This window comes from Etheostoma cragini, chromosome 4 (genome assembly GCF_013103735.1).
Source record: "Etheostoma cragini isolate CJK2018 chromosome 4, CSU_Ecrag_1.0, whole genome shotgun sequence".
NCBI lineage: Eukaryota > Metazoa > Chordata > Actinopteri > Perciformes > Percidae > Etheostoma > Etheostoma cragini.
Genome location: NC_048410.1, coordinates 12,108,241 through 12,129,148, shown reverse-complemented (window position 1 = coordinate 12,129,148; position 20,908 = coordinate 12,108,241). Strand labels below are relative to the sequence as shown.

Here is a 20,908-nt window from a genome sequence, read left to right as displayed (position 1 = left end):
AAGAAGCAGTTTAAAGAACTTGTTTACTTAAAGCTTGAGCATGTAACCTTTTGATATTAATGAACGTGGTTGTAAAAGACTTGTATAACGTGGACGCACCGACAGTTTTGTTCTCATTACTTAATATTTCTGTATTTGATGTTAGCTGTATGTGACAGGTTGGTGTTCTTGTTTGCCAGAAGCCTGGAAACAGAACAGTGCAGGTTTGAAGCCCTTTTGCTGCTGCAGGGGGTGGTGATTAAGAACAGGACAGCACATGCCTCAGTGATAGAAACCCAGACACTGGGAAACTTTAATGATCGCAGAGAGCAATTGAAGCACTCATAAACCGAAAGAAATGTAAAGTCAAAGTAGAAAAGGTTTTACTTTTGTATCCTGTTCCTTAGATCATTGGCATTGTGGCAATAGTCGGCCATATTTGACAGTACATGTTCTGAAACCTACAGTGTACTAATAAGCATTTGTGAATGTAGGTTTTTTTTTCTCAACTTTTGCTGCATATTGAGCCAAATTTAGATTGTTTTCAGAATTTACAGATCAAGATCTGTGAATATGCAGTGGGCTCACATAATGTTTGATAGGTAAATTGCACATTTGTGAAGGCATCTTTAAGGCTGAAAGGTACATAGAGGTTTTGGAGCAACATATACCTCCATCCAATCAATGTCTTTTTCAAGGACATCCCTGCTTATTTCAGCAAGACAGTGCCATGCCACATTCTGCACAGTGTGGCTTTGTAGAAAAAGCGTGGTTACTAGACTGGCCTACCTGTCCAAACCTGTCTCCCATTGAAAATGTCTGGCGCATTATTCATCAAATCATTGATGTCCGCTTATCCAGGGTTGGGTTGCAGGGGCAGCAGCACCAGCAAGGTACCCCAAACTTACCTTTCCCGAGCCACAATATCTAGCTCCGACTGGGGCTTCCCGAGGCAAGGTTGGAGATATAGTTCCTCCACCTAGTCCTGGGTCTTCCCCAAGCTGGATGTGCCAGGATAACTCCCTAGGGAGGACGCCTAGGGGGTAACCTTACCGTTTTACATTCACTGCACCCCTGCTGCCTGGTTATCTGTCCACCACCTCAAGCTCAGCTTTAAGCCAACGTAGCTGGTGTACTCACAGAAAACCTTACTTGTTTCTTAGCACAGCATTAACAACTGTGGTGAGATTCTACACAGCCAATCTGCATGCTGCATGCTTGGAGCATCAAGTTATTCCTCAATTGGGATTCTCAGGTCTGGACTAATGAGAAACTTCCACCGACCCAAGTGGCCAACCTAATCTTTTAAAGGCCTTTCAACTGAACAAAGAAAAAAAATCTAACTTTTCTCAACTTTCAATTTTCCTATTTACCCATACTGCATGGCATACCCCATTGTGGTTGAACCCGAACTCCTGTATTTTAATAGTTTGACCATTCTTGCACCCAAAACCGTTGTGTAAAAAAAAAAAGCTGTTGTCTCCCCTCAGACTGAACTTACTTTTCAAATTTAGTCAGCTATTATTTAAACTAAAATTTTAGAGAATTCGCTTGTACAGTATTTTTCATCTCTGTGGTTGAGTTAGACATAGATTAAACACTTTCAAACTACAGAGTACAACAACATGTAATAAAAATTTAGCTATATATAATCTACAATACCCTACATAAATATTTTAAACATATAACCTTAAAAATCCATTTAACTAGAAGATGTGTATCTACTTGTGTTTTATGTATTACAGGGATTCTGTTGCTGTTAAAAATGTCTATAAGAGCTAAGACCCCCAAAGTAAAAACAAGCTTCAGAGGAAACAAATCCAGTGCTTTGTAGGAAGAATGAACAAGAAAAAAAAAACAGTAGAGAGGAAGAATTTAATCAGGGTTTCATAACAGTATTTAGGTCAACTAGTTACATAGGTACTAGCAGGAGTACCTCAGCAAAATGTAAACAAGACAAACAATTCAAATGCAATGGTACAATTTTTCTAACTTACTGGATTGAACCTAGACGACATTGGCACATCACAAAACCATTTTGCTTATGTAAAGCTTATCCGACATGATGTGATGTTACAGATTTGATCAGTTTTACAGAAAAGGCTGATTCACACTCATGTTTGTTGTTTTTCTGCCTGGATTGATGTCGCTTTGTGAAAACCAGCAGCTAGTTTTATTTATAGATGTCAGTGAAAAACCATCAAAGAGTTACATTTTCTGTGAAATCCCTCATTTTATACATTGTGGTCTCTTGCATAGGTAACATCCCAAAAAAACAAAGACTGTTCATTGTCAATCACATAAGCTATCACTGTGGTGGACATTCATCACACACAGCCAGAATGAAAAAGTCTCTTGCAAATGACAAAACACATCTTGTGCCCAGATGTGCTTTTAATCTAACAGACCACACCTTAAACATCTATTTTACATTCATGATGTGAAAGTGTTTAGTTTTTTTTTTATAACTGCACAATTTTAATCAATTACCACACCTATGATGATACAAAACAATAGTCATGTAAGTAATGTTATTGCTCTATTTTTATTCTTAATTTCCACGTCTTCATATCCGGTATGCTCAGAATAAGCTATTGGGCATTTGGCAACTCTTTGTGTCTGAACACGTATAAAACATAAACACATCCTAAATATGATATTCTGAACAGTGAACCAGTTTTCAAACACAACCAGAATCAACTTGAAGAAAAAGCATGCATGTAAATATGAACAGTATACATAACTGTGAGCCAATCTCACTCAACAGAATGGCTGAATCTCCAGTGGATCTCTTTAAGGGAGTACATAATGATTCACAAGGGTGCGTAATACTATTGCTGTTGTCAGGGGAATAAACAGCTGACATAGTCATCAGACAGAAGCGTTTAGGAACAATTGACTTAATGGGTGACCACCTAACTAACCTGGTTCACAGTTTTCATTACTGCTTACAAACAAAATCTGGAGTAGACCCTATCACCATCCTCACCAGCCTGCTGAGAGAGGAAAAACACAAACTGTACTCAATAATTTACCTGCACCTCTGGGCACGTACACATACACGTGTGTGTGTGTGTGCGTGTGTGTGTGTGTGTGTGTGTGTGTGTGTGTGTCAAAGATACTGATCTTCTGATACCACCCAGACAGGCAGGCTGCAGACATGAACTTTAACATACTAATCTTGCTTAAAGCATGTCTCTTTGTGGAAACCAGCAGCTAGTTTTATTTATAGATGTCAGTGACAAACCATCAAAGAGTTGCATTTTCTGTGAAATCCCTCGTTTTATACATTATGGTCTCTAACATAGATAACATCCCAAAAAAAACAAAGACTGTTCATCATCAATCACATAAGCTATCACTGGGGTGGACATTCATCACACACAGCCAGAATGAAAAACTCTCTTGCATAACTCTCTTGGCACAGTACCTTTTAGGCACTGTGCCAATATAGTAATGGGAAATACCTCTCAGGCTATCCCTACTATGCGCTTTATAGCATGATCTACAACTCTGCCTCATCAGTTCGCACCCCAGAACAGCAAAAGCAAGCCATTCTTTCACAGGATTGGTTAAAATTCTTATCAGCATTATAACAATAAATCTTTGGTTTGATTTGTTTGCAATTTTTGCGTAAGACCCAGGTTGTTTAAGACACTGACCTTGTTTAGAAGTTGTTTATGTGTTCATGTAAATTTCCGAGGTCATTTTTTTAAAAATCTTTCATCCCCCAGGAAGTCTCTTGTACCTGTCTCATGTATGGATGTTTTCTCACCAATCTATGGTCCGTGTTGCACTTTTGTCCTTGCTACCTCAGCATCACATTTTGTTTTGGGGCATCTGAAACAGACGTCTGATTCACATGTTCAGGTCAAGTAGGCTACTTTATATAATGAGGTCAAACATGTGGGGATGACAATGCCTAAAAACAGTCTTCTGATATTACCCTTTTCCCTGGGAGGCTTCATCCAATAGACTGGAGCTCTTTTCAAGTGTCTTCCTTGATTTCACGTTTGCTGACTTTAGTGTAGGCTACATTTTCAATTTGACTTCCTTATCTTACCATTTTACTGCTGTTGTACATCTTATTAATGGTTTATTCCACATATTATTTTTTTTTAGTACCTAATCCGTTGTGTCATTAAACACATCCTTGAAGTAGCTTTTTTCTTAATGGGGGTATGATGCCAACTCATGCAGATGACTGCTGATTAATCATGACTATTCCACATCACAGGGTCTGTGTAAATCTCTACTAAACAAGCCAGAAGCGCTTCACTTTATTTTATATATTGTTCCATTGTTTCCATTTATCAGACCAAAATAAGTTCAAGACATTTTTTACTTTTGCTTATATCTGTTAGATGTCATCACTTCCAGTCTACACAAACAGTAGCAGGTCATACTCAATAGGTTGAATTCTCCTAGAGCCGCGAGCCAAATAAATCATGCACACTTTGTTTGACCAATGTAGAATGGCAACACGTTAGATTAATGGAGGAAATAAAGACTGTGTCCCCAAAACAGTGTTTAGGTGTTCTGCACTGGATCCCACATCAACTAGCAGCTTCTCTTAATCACTGTTTCACTCACGAAAAAACTCCACGTTGTCTATTTATGACTAAGTTTCAGAACAGCCCAGGGCAGCAGGCCCATAGTAAATCTGCTGGATACTCTTGCAGGAGTCGGCTGGTATTATGCATGTCGTTATAAGTAGACAGAAAAACGCAGTAGGTCATTTTTAACAACCTTTAATAAGCAGCTGGGCTCATTTTCAAGCTATTTCTCCTTCAAGCTGCAATAGTTTATGTATGCACCTATAGGATTATCATTTATCTGTGGTACTGTTAGATATTTAACATTGTTGTGATCATGATTTATGATTTAAAAGTGTTATGGCCTGGTATGTGGGGGATTGCATTTTAAAGGATGATTATATATCGCATTAAAGGGATTACACACACAAATGTGTTTGGTTAGAGAACTCCTTGGCACAAAATATGTTTGAAATGATGTGCAGTGAGGGATCTATGTTACTTTAGGATGATTCTGTAAAATACCTTGGAATTATTACTGATTCTGAGCTCCACCATTGATGCTGTTGTATTCAAATTAATCAAAGTCTGTGCATGCTTTAAAGGTCCTAACATTACTTTTCTTTTTAAGTCAGGAAAATCTTGTTACCCCAATGTTGCTAGGCCTACTTATTTTGGATTATGCTGATGTTATGTATAATAATACTAAATCCCAATTTGGCCCTTTATCTGTTATTAACAATAGTTAATGTAGATTTATTTTTAAATATCCATTGCATATCCATCAACATGATTAATTGACAAAGAAAAATGCCAAAGGAAAATGTCATTGATTTAAAAATGTTACCCAGTTCATTTAAAGCTGTTTTTTATTCCTCAATGTATTTATTAAGACACTCTGATCACCTTTGCTTTTATTCAATCAGTCTTACAGTAATTTTTTTTATAAAAAAGACATTTTGATTTAAGGCTCCCTTTGCTTGAAACTACTTGCTGTAGTAGACACAATACTAACTTCTTTTGTTTAGCCTTGGTCTTTCTTCTAATATTTACTTTCAGACATGTAAATTAATGTCAATGATTTAAGAGTGAGTTATGAGTTATAGCTATAGTAAAATAAACTGCACAGACCTCCCACTAGGAAGATGTAGCCCTATTTTATACAGTCTATAATGTAGCCTAATGAATTGTCAGAACCCTCTTGGAAACGAGATGATGCATTTCAACAGGCTCATAAATCAGCCTTTTGAGATGCAGTTATGATGCAAACCCTGAGCAAGTTTGAATGTAGCCTACCATAATGGATAGGCTAAGTGTCATTTCAATGCTGGGAGGCGACCTTCTCGTCCCGCCGAGGTTGCCCAACAATCCTCAATGTTTCTGTGGAGCTGGTGAGATAAGATTTCTAGTTAGAGCATTTAAATACGGGGCGGAAATGTCATAACTGATTCTGAGTAGCCTACGGCTCGCGGTTGTTACTTCACAGTCCGCACACATGGTGCTTTGGACAAATTCCAGTTCAAAGGAAATCAGGTCAGGATTTTCTCCCTCCCTAGAAAAACTACCAAGTCAGCAAAATATTTTATCATAGCTGGGTAAACAAAGTCTCACCAGATCTAAAACAAAACAAAAAAAAGACACAGAGTGTCCGTGCTTAGGTTGCGCTTGATGCCCCTATATCATTTAAGCCCTCTTCTTGTTTAATAGCCTACGCCTGTTTTTAATTGATTGAGAAAGGCCAAATTGTAATTTAGGGCACATTGTTGTGCTTATTGATTAATCTGTTTCTGCTTAAGGTTTTGTCCCGACCTAAGTCAATTCGATCTATGATAGCATTGGCCCTGCGGGGTACATGGTCTATTAAGCACACAAGACCTCATTTCTACATATGTGATCACTCGAAACATGTCTGTCTGCTGGACTATCAGAGAGCAAAGTGCTGCCTCAGAAGGTGGGGGAGATAAGCCTCAAAAGTCATATAGAAGTCAAGTATTATTTATCCAGGACCTCCACGTGTGCTGTCTCTGGGATGGTCTGAGCTCAGCCCTGTGATTGGACACACCTTCCTCTCAGCTCACGCCTTCACAGTCTCACCCATGGACAGTTAAAGAAAGGTCTCCCAAAGGCGGGGGCAGGGCTAGAGCCGCGTTTACACCCATGATTGGCCCAGATTGAAAAAAAATGTACAGCTTTATCTCCGCGGGTCCGAGGAGCAGGTCGCGCGTTATAAATACTGCCTCCGGCCGGGGAAACCAAAATGAGCACCGACATCCGAGAAAGCCGCGTCAGGCCACCGCTTCATGATCAGTGTGAGAAGGATGCTGCAACAAGCTCTACGAGTATCTGTCCGGAACGCTTTTCCCCAGGTCAAATGGATGGAGAGGTGGGCTGAGGGCGCATCATCCAAGCAGCAGGCTCTGAAGACGCTGGGCGACATGCCCGGACCGTCGGTCGCCAGTTTCGTCTGGGACTTGTTCGCCAAACGGGGCCTGTCGCGGCTGCACGAGTTACAGGTAACATGATGAGGTTCAACAGGCATTAGGAATATTTACAATAATTGCCTTTTAATATTTAGTCAGTAGGCTATGGGCTGCAAAACAGTGAACTAAATGATACAACATATATATAATTTTCAATATATAACATACATACACTACCAGTCAAAAGTTTGGGGTCACTCACAAATTTCCATTGGACTCCATTATAGACAGAATCCCAGCTGAGATCAGTTGCCTTGTTTTTTTTAACCAAGGCAGCAGTTTCCAGATTACATTATGTGCTTACATAATTGCAAAAGGGTTGTTTAATGTTTTCTTAGTTAGTTTTTTAAAATAATATCAGATTAGTAAACAAAATGAGCATTTGGAACATTGGATGAATGGTTGCTGATATCAGCAACCATTCAACCAAAGATCAGCCACCCACTCAGATCAGCTGGTATCCTGTCTATAATGGAGTGAAATGGAAATTTGTAAGTGACCCCAAACTTTTGACCAGTAGTGTATATTGGTACACAGGACTTAAGGCACCGCAGCACAGACCCCCCCCCCCCCCCCCCCCCCCCCACCCCCTTCAGCAGATGAATGTGAAAACAACCTTGTAGTGTCTCTAAAAGCCCAAAGTGAAGTAAAAATAAGCAAAACATATTGTTGAGTGGGGAGGTAGGGTGGGTCTTTAATCTAACTTTTCCCTTTGAGACACTATGACCTAAGTTAACATGTGTGCCAAGCAGAGAAGAAGATATGGCTGATCAAACTGCCTGTTAAATGACCCAATCATTAGTGGGTTAGAAAAGCCTGCATGCATCTTTGTTTCTTACTAGCTTCAAACTACTGGACAGTGCATCCAAAGCCAATCACTTCCTAGCCTGCAGGGTTTTTAAAAGGTCACCTCTCTCTCTCTCAAATGTCCCAGCTGGAAGGAGTGCAGCGGTATGGACCCATGTGGAAAGCGAGTTTTGGTCCCATCCTGACAGTTCATGTGGCTGACCCTGCGCTCATTGAGCAGGTACTGAGGCAGGAGGGCCAGCACCCCATGCGCTCTGACCTTTCCTCCTGGAAGGACTACAGAAAACTCAGAGGACATCACTATGGACTCCTGACATCGTAAGTATCACTCTGAGACTTCCTTTTCTTTAGTGTGATACTGTGTGATACTGAGAATACTTTACATTATATACCCTCTTACTGTGTTAGCAATGTCTAGTTCTTTGTTGATTCTGAATGAAAAATAACGGCCAAAATCCTTTTGAATTAAGTGGTTAAATACTCTCGACACTGATTCAGTTCAGCTAAATTGTGTGAACAGATGCTATACTAACACAAGTGTTTGTTTATTTTTTACTCTGTGTGTTCCTAGTGAGGGGGAGGAGTGGCAGTCGGTGAGAAGTCTCTTGGGGAAGCACATGCTGCGACCAAAAGCAGTTGAAGCTTACGATAAAACCCTGAACGGCGTGGTCAGCGACCTTGTTTCCAAACTTCGCCTTCGCAGATGCTCTAAGGGCCTAGTCAATGACATCGCCAGCGAGTTCTATCGCTTTGGCCTCGAGGGTAAGGTTTCATGAAGTCCGAGGCATGGCAACATCATGCATCACTACAGGGTGTACCCCACCGTGTAAACATTGGTGATTAGGGCCAGCCACATGCAGGAAGCAGTATAATGTGATACCACTCACATTTTAAACATGCATGCATGTCAAAGCCCGATGTGCCGGAATTATTTTAACATTTACATTAAACAACCTTTAGCTCACCTTTCCAGTGGTGGTAGAAATATTTAGATCCCTTACTTAAGTAAAAGTAGCAATTCTGCAATATAAAAATACTAATTTACAATTAAGAGTTCTGCATTCAAAGTTATAACAAAGGAAAGAAAAATAACCTATTTCAAAGTGTTATATTATTATAAATATTCTCAAATACTCAAGTAAAGTACCTCATAATTGTACTTAAGCACTGTAGTGTGTACTTTTCTTAATTTAGGCCTAATACGAGTTCAGATTAACCGCGGTCTATTGAGTACAGCTAAACTCATTGCTCATTTCCTCCCTCAAGTGTCATCAACAGTTATTTTTCCATGACCAGATTCCCCCCAAACTAAACAATTTAAATCCAGTGACTATTTGGTCACATGCTCGGCTCTCAAACATTTACTTTTGCATCAAACTAAATGATTGTAGTATTGAGTGGAAGCTGGGCCAACTAGGTTTGAAACGTAAAATGCTACTTTCAAAAAGCCTTAGATGTGGTTTCATCTCCCTGTGCAGCCTGAGTTTACCGTACACTTCTGTCAGCCCATGTCTTTCTGGCCTCCTCATTTACCTTTCTTTTCTTTTCTTTTTTTTTTCTTTGACTCAGGAATTTCCTCAGTGTTGTTTGAATCCAGAATCGGATGCCTGGATGAGGTTGTCCCAGAAGAGACAGAGCGTTTCATCCAGTCGATCAACACCATGTTTGTAATGACGCTCCTTACCATGGCCATGCCAAAGCGGTTGCACCAGCTGTTTCCTAAACCCTGGAACATCTTCTGTCAGTGCTGGGACTACATGTTTGACTTTGGTACGTCATTTCTTTTAATCATTTGCATTCAGTGTTGGCATGGGAAATGGTAGCAATATTTATTCCTACCAGTAATTGGAAATATTAACTCTGATAGTGATGACTGTATATTTTATTTTACAAAAATTGGAAGATAAAATGAAAACAGAAAATCAAATGCATCTTTTAAAAAGATGTATGAGGGATATCCAGCAGACCCTACACAACCTCTTCACTAGAACATACAACCAAAACATACATACTGTATGTCTGTCCAAACTATTACTATTGTTATTGTTACTATTATTAAATTATTGCCATTATGACTGGGTATATTAGAAACTGGGTTATTGTGCCACTCACTCTTCAAGTACATTAAGACTCATCTAGATCTGAATCAAACCTGTTTAAAATAATCACTCAAACTGGATCAGGAAGCAGGCGATTAAAGTCCTTAACCCTCACGCACTACAAGATTGTCTGCGCTGACGTCTTGAACATCAGTCACGATGATTAAACTGTGGTCATAATAAACCAAATTACCAAATTACTGTAGGAAAACAGATGCCAAGTTTATGAGAAAGTCTAGTATATGCAGTAATCACTGAGCAATTCATGCATGGCTTTTGGTACTTATTAAGAAAGATACTAAAAATCACACCAGATAGCTCAGAACTTGCTTTGTCTCAACATCTACATTACATAGTGCACCTTCACTGTCATAATGGCTTCTAATCTCTGTGCTTGTAGCAAAAGGCCACATTGATCAGCGTCTGACGGCCGAGGCGGAAAAAGTTGCCCGTGGGAAGACGGTGGAGGGCCGTTATCTGACATACTTCTTGTCGCGGACGGGTCTGCCCATGAAGACTGTCTACAGCAACGTCACAGAGCTGCTTCTTGCTGGAGTTGACACAGTAAGCATTAGAACTCTGTCACCTCCTTTGTTGGATTTTGCGTCAAGTTCTCCCATATTTATTAACCTCTCCCCCTGCACTCTACCTGTCTTTTCAGATCTCCAGCACCATGTCCTGGATGTTGTACGAGCTGTCCCGCCACCCTAAGGTGCAGGCGTTGCTCCGAGATGAGGTGTTGAGAGTGCTGGAGGGTCGAAGCGTACCAGAAGCCGCTGATGTGGCCCGCATGCCTCTCCTGAAGGCCACAGTCAAAGAAGTACTTCGGTATAACTGAAAGAATTTCAGTTAATTTCCTAAAGACAAAATTTTCTGACTGTAAATTTCATTGTGCTCACATTATTCAACTTTTTTTCCTCCAGGTTGTACCCCGTTATTCCTGCCAATGCAAGAGTAATTACAGAGAGAGACATCCAGGTTGGAGGCTACCTCATCCCTAAAAATGTGAGTGTGTGTGTTGGTACAATTTGAAATCATTCAAATCTGTAGTCACACTGTAAGCAGCGCTTTGAACTGGGCTAAATGTGAATGTTACACATATCTGACAGTTAAATCTTTCCATCCAGACTTTAATTACCCTGTGCCACTTTGCAACATCACGGGATCCAGCGGTGTTTGCACATCCAGATGAATTCCAGCCCCATCGATGGTTGAACAAGGACCACACTCACCACCCATATGCCTCTGTACCCTTTGGGGTGGGAAAACGCAGCTGCATAGGTCGTCGTATTGCCGAGCTGGAGCTCTACCTTGCTCTTTCAAGGGTGAGTTGGTTGGACGTTTTTGCTGGTTGCTGTGAGGAAAACCGTTACTGTGTAGAAAAAGAAATGGGTATATTTTGCAGTATTTGAATTGTTAATTATCTGTTGAAAATCCGAACAGTTTTTAAACAGATTTAAACTAGTCAGTCATTAAAAAATGTTTTGTGTACCATGTATACATAAATCACATATGACATACAAAATGTATTTGTCTCAAGACACTGTAACACATTTTGCTACATGCTGCATGTACACAGATTATTTGAATTATTTAGCAAGTGATTTAGATTGTTTCCAATTAAACGGCAGTGTTTCAGCCAAATCCTCTTGCAGCATTTTTTCTCGGAATAATGCAAGTAACTTAGGGGTTTTAGGCTTTTGTGCAAATCCAGTTCCAAATGAATTGATTTCATTACTTAATCCAGGGATTTCAGTCAAGAGTCACTAGCCAGCACTGAGCACATGATGAGCAGTCACCCTAGAGTAAATCTGTATTCTCTGTTCACACTAGATCCTCATAGAGTTTGATGTGAAACCGGACCCTGAAGGGATTTCCGTGAAGCCCATGACACGGACGCTTCTGGTTCCTGAAAATGTCATTAGCCTCCAGTTTATTGAACGATGACCCACTCTCCTGAGCTGATCGGTTACATGAACGAGTATGTGAGTCTTTTCTCAGTAGAGAGCGCTAGTTATCACAGCCTCTTGCATGCAAACCTTTGACACGACAAAAGGCTAAAGCCCTCTGTATCTGTAACGTAGTGCGTGGAGCCTGACGTGTGGAGAAGGACAAATAAATGAAGGATGAGCAGTGACAGCTCATTACTGGGGCTTTCCACTGGGAGGCGTGTTACTCCAAATTAAATACTGTGGAGGCATAAAATCACCATCAAGCACTTATTTGCATGGGCTATGAGGAAACCGGAGATCTCCTTCAGTATGTTTTTGTAGGCAATCTTCAGACTTTAGCCTTAAAGTGAGTCAAACCATCTTGCATTTCTGGGAATTTGCAACCTATTTGAAGCTGATTGTTGACTTCCAAGTAACCCCTTCCTAAATCTAATTATGACTCTTAACCATATGCAAAATGTCCTGTGTCCTGGTTGTGCAAACATTCATTTCAAGAGTGTTTCTCTGAGATAGACAGTGTGATGTAAATTATTCAAGAAGAGTCTCAGACTGGCACTTGGATATGCTATTTCTTCAGCTCTTATTGAGCTACCGTGAGAGTTTTGTGTATATATGATGTTCAATGTGTATTTTATAAGGTTCTTATTGTAAACCTTTAGTAACAGGCACCTTTAAAAAAGGAATGGCAGCTGTTTAAATTGAAACCCTAAGCATGGTGCCTATGTTTGAATCCCAAACGTAGGCCACTCTGCACTCAGGCTTTGTCTGTATGGTCTTTAGAATGTACTGTAAATGTATAAATACCACAATTCAACAGTGCCACACAATGCAACTGTACGTGTTTTTTTAAACATTTTTGAACCTACTATGAGTTATATAGCACCATTTTGCAAATGTAATAGGCTCCAATACCTGAACTCTGTATTTATTCTAATTTACCACATTTAAAACTGTTACTGTAAATATCATTAAAAGATTTCAAGTTGGACTTATTTGTTGATTTTATTTGGCCAAACCAATCAGAATCAGGGTATATCAATGCAGCATTTGCTTCAAGCTCTAACACTATCAGCTGCATCTGATTTAAGTCTAACCAATCAGAGGTGTGTTGGTGGTGAACAGTCACCTGGCTCGTAGGCGGACATTTCTAAGAAATAAAACACAGAGAATTAAAGTCTGTCTTCACCATGTAGAGTGTGTAGTGTGTGCTTTGGTGCAGCAGCTGTGGGTCAATAATTTGGACCAAATCACTCCACTGCAGATGGAGTGCCAAACAATGATGTTCAACCTAAAACTAAAAATCCAAATTTAAATCACAATACGAAAATCATGTTAATTAGCATTCAAAATGTTACATCAGCTCTAAAAACTACAATCCAAATTATTTTATAATATATATTGGGATAAACACACAATAATACGTATAATTAAAGAGAATAAATAAATAGTAAAATTGTAAACTGTATTTGAAGTATTGTCACATTTTTTTTATTGCACGTTTATTAGACGTGCGTACTACACTTACTAGATGTTTGAGGACTTTGAAGTTAAAGACCAATATTTGACGGTGGGAAAAATGGATCTTGGGAGTAACACCACTAGAGTTGAGAGAGAAATGCTGATTTTGTTACTCTATACTGGGAAAACCAGCAGGGGCATCAGAAATACAGTATGTTTGCACTGGAAAGGTTTAGGACTCCTGTTGTGAAAAGGAAAAGAAACCACTGAGCTTTTTTTGGTGTACTCTAACATGCAAGAAACTATGACCAACCCAACACACACATGCTTTTAAAGAAGGCTACTATTCCCTGTAGTGTCCCCATGGTTTTGATGAAGCTGGTGATGTTTCTTGGAATGTTGGTAAGTAAGACGAGACAGAGAGTTGATTAAATATAATTTACATTGATATGTTAAAAGTTTTTATGGACATTTACACATATATAGATACATTTAAAATCACTTCAAATAAAGTAAAGGGTGGCATTTACAGTTTTTGGCTTTTGAACTTGGGCCTTTAGTTCTAGTAGTAGTAGTCACGTGTAAATCATTTATGTGTGTAAAATATCAAGGCGAATACGGCATATATATATACACACACACACACACACACACACACACACACACACACACACACACACACACACACACACACACACACACACACACACACACACACACACAAAGATTAATCAAGATTTACACTCCAGTCCAGAAGGAGGTAGTAGTTCGCCGTAACGCTGCCAACCGCGATAACGCCTCGCAGGAAGGAAGTAGCCGAATAGTAAGGCCGCTTATACGTCAAATTCATGTAGCTAGTTAGCCTGTTAGCCAGGTAGCTAGCTACCGTTGTGTTTAAAAGGCATAATTAGTGTGCACAGACTCCAGCTAACGGATCAGCCACACACGAAGGAAAGTAGCGAGGAAAGGTGAGTCACAAAACAGCGTAGCTAGTTATATTAGCTTGTTAATGAACGTAAACTAACGTTAGCTAACAAGCTATCGTAGGACCGTTGTGTTAGCTAAGCGAATTGTAGTAGCTAACGTTACTAGCCAATATAAACGACCGTTTTTTGGGGCAAATTGTGTTGGCTAACCAAACGTACTGTACTGCAATATTTTCTGGAAGAGCTATCTTCTTTGCCACTGCTAATTATTTCATACCAAATATTTTACATTGAACGTAAAAGGAGAAGCACTATGGCCAACATTGCATGTAAACAAAGGCATGTCTAGCTAAGACTTCCATCAACAAAAACACAGCTGCTTGAAAATGGGTCTCACACAGAGTTGTAAAGTAACATTGTGGATACATTACTTTCATTATGTCTGTTTATAACGTTGACGTGAATGTTTCCTAAAGCTGCAATACAATGCTGGCATGCACTGTTGTTAGGGTGTTCATTTGAATTGTTACATGGAATAACTTTAATTGTTTTTGTTTTTTTAATTATTATACCGAGTTACATTATCCATTAGAGCCCGCTATAAAAAACTGCTTGTCAAAGTGTGATGCTCCTATAGCCATTACCTCAGAATTAACTCAACCTTTACAGTCAATTGCTCTTTTAAAAGAGATTCAATTATTTTTGGATTTTAATATTTGTGTGCCACCTGGAGTAACACTGCAACTCTATGGAGCCGACCTGAGTCAAAGGATGTGTTTTATCTTGTGGCTGAACAGATGCAAACGGGTGACCCTGCGGTTGGTGCACCGATGGCAGTAGCTGGTGCACAGAGTCGGTCAGAAGATGAAGAGTCACTCGGAGTGAAAGATGTGAAAAGGACAGCAACACAAGCGTTTGGCAGTGGTGTTCCCAAACGCAGAAGTTCCTCCAGGTTTGCTGTTATATTCTTGTGTACTGCATTATTCCAGCTGTATACTAGCATAATCAATTTATTTTGTTTGCAGAAGGGCATAGATGTGTTGTTTAATGTTGCTATCAATGTTTTATGTTGTTCTGTGGTGGATCTGCAAATCTTAAAAGAATTGCTGTGTTTTTTAAATATTTTTACACATTAATGTCCCTAGGTCAATAAAGAGGAAGAAATTTGACGATGAATTGGTGGAGAGCAGTCTTGTGAAGTCGTCCAGTAGAGTCAAAGGCCCTCCTGTCATAGAGCCTGTCCGCTGTTCAGGGAGTGAACCTTCATCTAGTGAGAAAAAGAAGGTACATAATACCCTAGAACCCACACATTCTCAAAGGTCCCATGGCATCAAAATGTCACTTCAAAACAGCCTGCCTATGGTCCTCCAGTGGCTAGAAATGGCGATAGGCGTAAACTGAGCCGTGGTTATGCTGCTCATCCTTTTGAGAAAATGAAAGCTCAGATGGGCCGATCTGGAATCTTGCTCCTTATGAGGTCATAAGGGGTAAGGTTACCTCCCCTTTCTCTCCTTTGCCCATCCAGAGAATTTGGCCCACCCATGATAAGAGAGACATCATGCCTTTCAAATGAGCAAAGTGGCAGTGGGTCAAGGTAACCCTGCCCTCCCCTCCTCCTCAAAAGCTACAGACTCAGAAATGGCACGTCCTAAGGAAAGCTAATTGTGGAACTGGCTCTAGTGGCTGTAATTCTGCGCCAAGGCTGAATTTTGGGAAAGAGACTTCAGATACAGTATTAGGGGACCACTAAGGTCTATATAAAAGCATCCAAAGAGAACTATGTTATGGGATCTTTAAGCTGCCTGCCCATGATCCGAGGTAAAACCACTCTGCGCTGGCTGTTCTATTCTTTTTCGGAGACAGGTGTCGCCCAACTAGGCGGAGTGCAACCCTTAGTTCCCTACATTGCTCAGAACTGCCGCAGAGCCGTTTGACCGTTTGACCTTGTTGCTGCTGACCTTTTCAATGCACAACCAATTTCAGCAGCAATTATGACATTTACCTCCACTGTGCGTTGCCGGTCTCTATCTCTCTTTTTTTTTTTTTTACCTCATGGTTTTATTGTGGATCATGTGTATGCAGCTTTACAGGATGTCATGGCAAAGATGATAAGCATACACAGCTTTGATGGATATTTTTTGTGCCTTTTATGCAACTCTGTCAGGTAACAAAATCAGGAAATGCTCTCACACCGCCTCTCACCATGTTAGTAAACCCTGCGCCCATCACCAAAAGAGTAAAGAAAAGCAAGCAGCCTCTACATATTACTAAAGACTTGGGAAGATGGAAACCCACTGATGACCTGCTTCTTATAAATGCAGTGTTGCAGGTGAGTTGTATAAAAGATTAAATTATTGTCTGAAAGGACGCATAATGCTTAGGAATTAATGTGACTAGCTTGTATGGCTCAGTTTGTCAGTTTTGTTCTAATGAGTCTGTATTTGTCTCTAGACCACAGACCTAACGTCTGTTCATTTGGGTGTCAAGTTCAGCTGTCGTTTCACATTGCGGGAAATTAATGAGAGGTGGTACGCTCTCCTCTACGATCCTGTCATCTCAAAGTAAGAAGAGACTTACCTGGCACCAGCTTTACCTTCAATTCTACCTAAGTCTTATTCTTCTATGTTATTTACCCATTAAAGTAAATACATTCTCTTTGTTGTCTTTTTAGGCTTGCATGGCAGGCCATGCGTCAGCTTCACCCAGAAGCCATTGCAGCAATCCAAAGCAAAGCTCTCTTCAGTCAGGTTGAGGAGGCACTGCTGGCTAAGATTGGCTCAGTAAGTGAAACTGGTACTTTTGGAAGATTTCACTGTTGTAGTAAAATAAACTAACATAAAATACCACAAAGTCTATTTGGCTTAAAGCTACCAGTCTAATGGTTGAGAATTTTAATAATAATCACTTTAAACATGTTTTTGTGTATTCACTTAGGCATACTTTTAATTGTACACATTTGACTGCTGTATTCACAAGCGTTTTTTTTATTACATTTGTCTCTCAACAGACTAGTCAACCCAAACTGGACATGTTCCAGGAGCTTCTGAGCAAACACCCTGGTGTCTTTCACCCATCTCGCACCCCCAAGAGCTTGCTGGTACACTGGCAGCTACTGAAGCAGTACTACCTACTGGATGACCAGAGCGGTAAGTTGAGTTACTTACACAATGATACCAATTAAACTTACAAGCAATTTAATATGTATTTTGTTTTATTTGGGCAAATTGAAAAAAATAGCCTCTTGTACTCCAATGCACATCAAGTTTATGAATAAAAGTCCTCATCATCTTCCAAGGAAACTGCAAAATGTTATATTTTGCAATTTAAAATATAGAACAAATCTAAGAAAGGAGATGACACAACTGGCATGTAGCCGAAAATTGTTAAATGTTAATTTTGGTGTAACATGCCTAATGATAGAACTGCAGTGAATGTCCACCATTACTGCCTTGATAAACTTTTATTTAATTTACCTCTTGGTTGTATTACACTTACTTAGCACATTAATGAAAAAATATACTATGCCTCTCTGAAATGATAAATGCAAATCTGGATCGACAATAAAGACCCTGCCCTTTTTTGAATATTCATATAAAGTAAAAACTTAAGTGTGAGCCTTTTTTAGTGTGGGATATAAAAAAGCCCCGGGTGTTGTTTTCCTTAAAATGATGAGCGTAACATTTCTCTATGTAATTGTCTTGTTGGTTTTGATTGCATGCTGCAGTCCAGCCTCTTCCTAAAGGTGACCAGGTCCTCAACTTCTCGGATGCGGAGCAGATGGTTGATGATGTAAAGTTAAAGTAAGATAGTCTTTGATTTTTGCAGTATTCGTGTCATGTTTGTGTTACTGATAAAGTATTTTAATATTAGTATTGTACGTCGATGAATTTTCAACGCTGATCCATTTTCCTGCATTTCCTTTCAAACAGGGAGAGCAGAGATGAGGTGTTGGAACATGGTGAGAAATTGGATAATGAAGAAAGTTCAGTGCGATTCATATTGCACAGTATCCGTTCAATCTTTGATCATCTTGATGTTGTTTACACAAGCGTTCTTACCCTTTTGTCTTTATATTCAGAGCTGATGATTTCCGATCGTCACCAAAAAAGAGAGATCAGACAGCTGGAGCAGGAGTTGCCTCGTTGGCAGGTCCTCGTGGACAGTATTACGGGTATGTAAGCGAGCCGATGCCTTTTCAAAGTATATTTGTTTTGAGGAATCCAGTTTAGTAAAACTATTTTGTGTCTGTGTGTGTCATCAGGGATGAGCATGCCTGATTTTGACAACCAGACATTGGCAGCGTTACGAGGAAGAATGGTACGCTACCTCATGAGATCACGAGAGGTAAGCCATCTTTCAAAAGCAGTTGTTAAATAGAAGCAATGTAGAGGTATTTTCTTTGTGACAAGAAAATGGAAGGAGAGAATGTATGAGATGTTTTCACTATGATGCATATGATCTTTTTTTAAATTTATGTTCACACAGATTACGTTGGGCAGGGCGACCAAGGACAAACCGATAGATGTAGATCTGTCACTAGAGGGACCTGCCTGGAAAATATCAAGAAAACAAGGTGAATAAACTTGTACACTGTCATGCTGTAACGGTCCATTCAAAACAATGTTTTTAAAAGACAGAAATCAGTAAAACATTCCTCACAATATAAGGTTTTAAAGCATTTAAACTACTTTCACTTATTGCTTAATATTACATTTTTTGATGTTGAGATTTTTTAGCCTATTTATTGTTGAAGTGAGTTTGGCCAAGATGTGCACTGAACATAAATATGTGACATTTGAGTTATCCAGGCTTAGGTGTAAAGTACGCATTGATATCTCTTCTGAAACACAAAATATAGCTTATCTCAACTGCAAGAACCCAGATTGTTTTTAACCAGAGGATCCAAGGTGAATATTTTTATTCTGATATAGTTCCTTTTAAAGGGCGCTGGCCTGGTTGTAGTACTTTCCAGGAGCTTGGTTAATTCTTCACCGCATCCCGGTCGGCACACTTTTATGGTGTCCCGACCACACAATAAAACCGTGCTAAAATTTGCTGACTGGCTAAAACTGGTGCATTTACAGAAATGTTGATTAATGTGCATTGTCCTAATCAAATAAAGAAATCAACTATTGTGCTTAGTTTCATCTTATATCAGTTTAGCTGCTATGGAAACAAAAAGTGGCCTTCGTTAGGGAGTCACAATAATGTAAAATTTTGCCAAGAAAGGACTTTGAGTCTGAAGGAGTTTGTATCTCAAACTCAATTGTAAGTAATGACACCACTGTTGTAATTGCGCAAGCACCCCCACCCCTCAACCACACAGTTGCTAGTAGCCAAGGAGGACACGGAGGATTAAAAAAAATTGACTTTTCAGAAGAAGTAATTATCTTCACTCGGATTTCTGTGTGCGAAAGTCGCAGGTCAACGACAATTTCCAAACACAGCCATACTGAGAAATACAGAGAGTTGTGTGGAGCTGATAGTCTTAATTAGCTTTGTATCAACTAATTTGGCACTGGCTTAAATGTAACGGATGTTTGTTAATATAAAAAAATAACGCACTAAAGCTTTAGTTTTTGAGTTAACAATTGATTTTATACCTGTGTTTATTTTCTAGAACTATTTTTATGTTAAAACGTAATAATCTTGCAACTGGCAGAGATCGATCCCTCTGATGTTGCTGAAAGTAACCAAACTACCATGACTTATCACGTTAATGTCTACAGGAATTATTAAACTGAAGAATAATGGAGACTTCTTCATTGCCAATGAGGGCAGACGACCCATCTACATCGATGGCAGACCAGTCCTGTCGGGCAACAAGTGGAAACTTAACAACAACTCAGTGGTGGAGGTGTGTGGAGTGTCAAACAAGTTGTTTAGCATTTAAATTGAACAACAGTGATATATTGGAGTGGTACCAAGTGAGACATAGCCCTAACACGCTGTATCCGAATCTTCAGATTGCAGGTCTTCGCTTTGTGTTCCTCATTAACCTGGAACTCATCTCACTTATAAAAGCTGAAGCAGCCAAGATGACACCGCAGTAAATGTCAGCCATCCAGCAGAAGAGTGGACAAACAGGACATATTGGCAGGCAAATGGATGCACACAGTGCTTTTCTGTCCAACAGCGGTTAACAGTCCCATGAAGTGCAGTAGTGCTACCACAAATCAGACAGACTACAGCCTTGTTAACCTGAAATGAGAATTTTAAACAGACCACAGCTATATCCTGGAGAAAGCTAGTAACAGGTGTTACCTGTTTGGACAGTTTCCATGTTGTAATGTAGACACTCTCATGGTAGAGCCTTGTTTTTATTTTATTTTTCAGAATATTGTATTTAATTCTGTAGTAAAGCTTTTTCAAAATATTAAACTTGTATACACAATGTTCTGGGCATGCAAACTTATGTCTATATCTGATTTTCTTGAATGGGTTTCTTGAAGCTGAACACTGAAGCAAAATCACACCGAAATGTTTAGAACTACCTAGCATACATGATGGGAACGTGGCAGAACTACTTATATTGGTGAAAACGTTGCTAAAAAGTAAAACTTTTGATTGCACTTTTAAAGTGCCTAAGAATGATCAAAAGATAATAAAACATTTAATATTGAAATCAAAGACAAGCAAGAATTGTTAGAAGACAAATTTGAGCGGGTATTG

General features: G+C 39.5%; 2 protein-coding genes across 2 annotated transcripts; both read left to right on the top strand.

Annotated features, from left to right (window-relative positions):
• Positions 1–6,705: 6,705 nt before the first annotated feature.
• Positions 6,706–12,840, top strand: LOC117942881 (25-hydroxyvitamin D-1 alpha hydroxylase, mitochondrial). Its single transcript, XM_034868641.1, has 9 exons — positions 6,706–7,027; positions 7,929–8,119; positions 8,373–8,563; positions 9,371–9,571; positions 10,301–10,464; positions 10,562–10,728; positions 10,824–10,905; positions 11,028–11,225; positions 11,734–12,840. Exons 1-9 carry the CDS (start codon positions 6,815–6,817, stop codon positions 11,845–11,847), a joined length of 1,521 nt encoding a protein of 506 aa, XP_034724532.1. The 5' UTR covers positions 6,706–6,814; the 3' UTR covers positions 11,848–12,840.
• A 1,196-nt stretch (positions 12,841–14,036) lies between these two features.
• Positions 14,037–20,637, top strand: mcrs1 (microspherule protein 1). Its single transcript, XM_034868647.1, has 14 exons — positions 14,037–14,278; positions 15,034–15,188; positions 15,382–15,520; positions 16,401–16,565; positions 16,688–16,797; positions 16,908–17,016; positions 17,244–17,382; positions 17,961–18,036; positions 18,166–18,194; positions 18,315–18,407; positions 18,498–18,580; positions 18,722–18,809; positions 19,966–20,093; positions 20,203–20,637. Exons 2-14 carry the CDS (start codon positions 15,034–15,036, stop codon positions 20,287–20,289), a joined length of 1,401 nt encoding a protein of 466 aa, XP_034724538.1. The 5' UTR covers positions 14,037–14,278; the 3' UTR covers positions 20,290–20,637.
• The last annotated feature ends 271 nt before the right edge of the window (positions 20,638–20,908 follow it).

Excerpts from the sequence above, each read along its gene's own strand:
- LOC117942881 (XM_034868641.1), top strand. The coding sequence starts at position 6,815 with ATGATCAGTGTGAGAAGGATGCTGCAACAAGCTCTACGAGTATCTGTC. Across the intron at positions 10,465-10,561 it reads TTCTTGCTGGAGTTGACACA|ATCTCCAGCACCATGTCCTG; the intron begins GTAAGCATTAGA and ends CTGTCTTTTCAG. Across the intron at positions 10,729-10,823 it reads ACAGTCAAAGAAGTACTTCG|GTTGTACCCCGTTATTCCTG; the intron begins GTATAACTGAAA and ends TTTTTCCTCCAG.
- mcrs1 (XM_034868647.1), top strand. The coding sequence starts at position 15,034 with ATGCAAACGGGTGACCCTGCGGTTGGTGCACCGATGGCAGTAGCTGGT. Across the intron at positions 17,383-17,960 it reads CCTACTGGATGACCAGAGCG|TCCAGCCTCTTCCTAAAGGT; the intron begins GTAAGTTGAGTT and ends TGCATGCTGCAG. Across the intron at positions 18,810-19,965 it reads GAAAATATCAAGAAAACAAG|GAATTATTAAACTGAAGAAT; the intron begins GTGAATAAACTT and ends TAATGTCTACAG.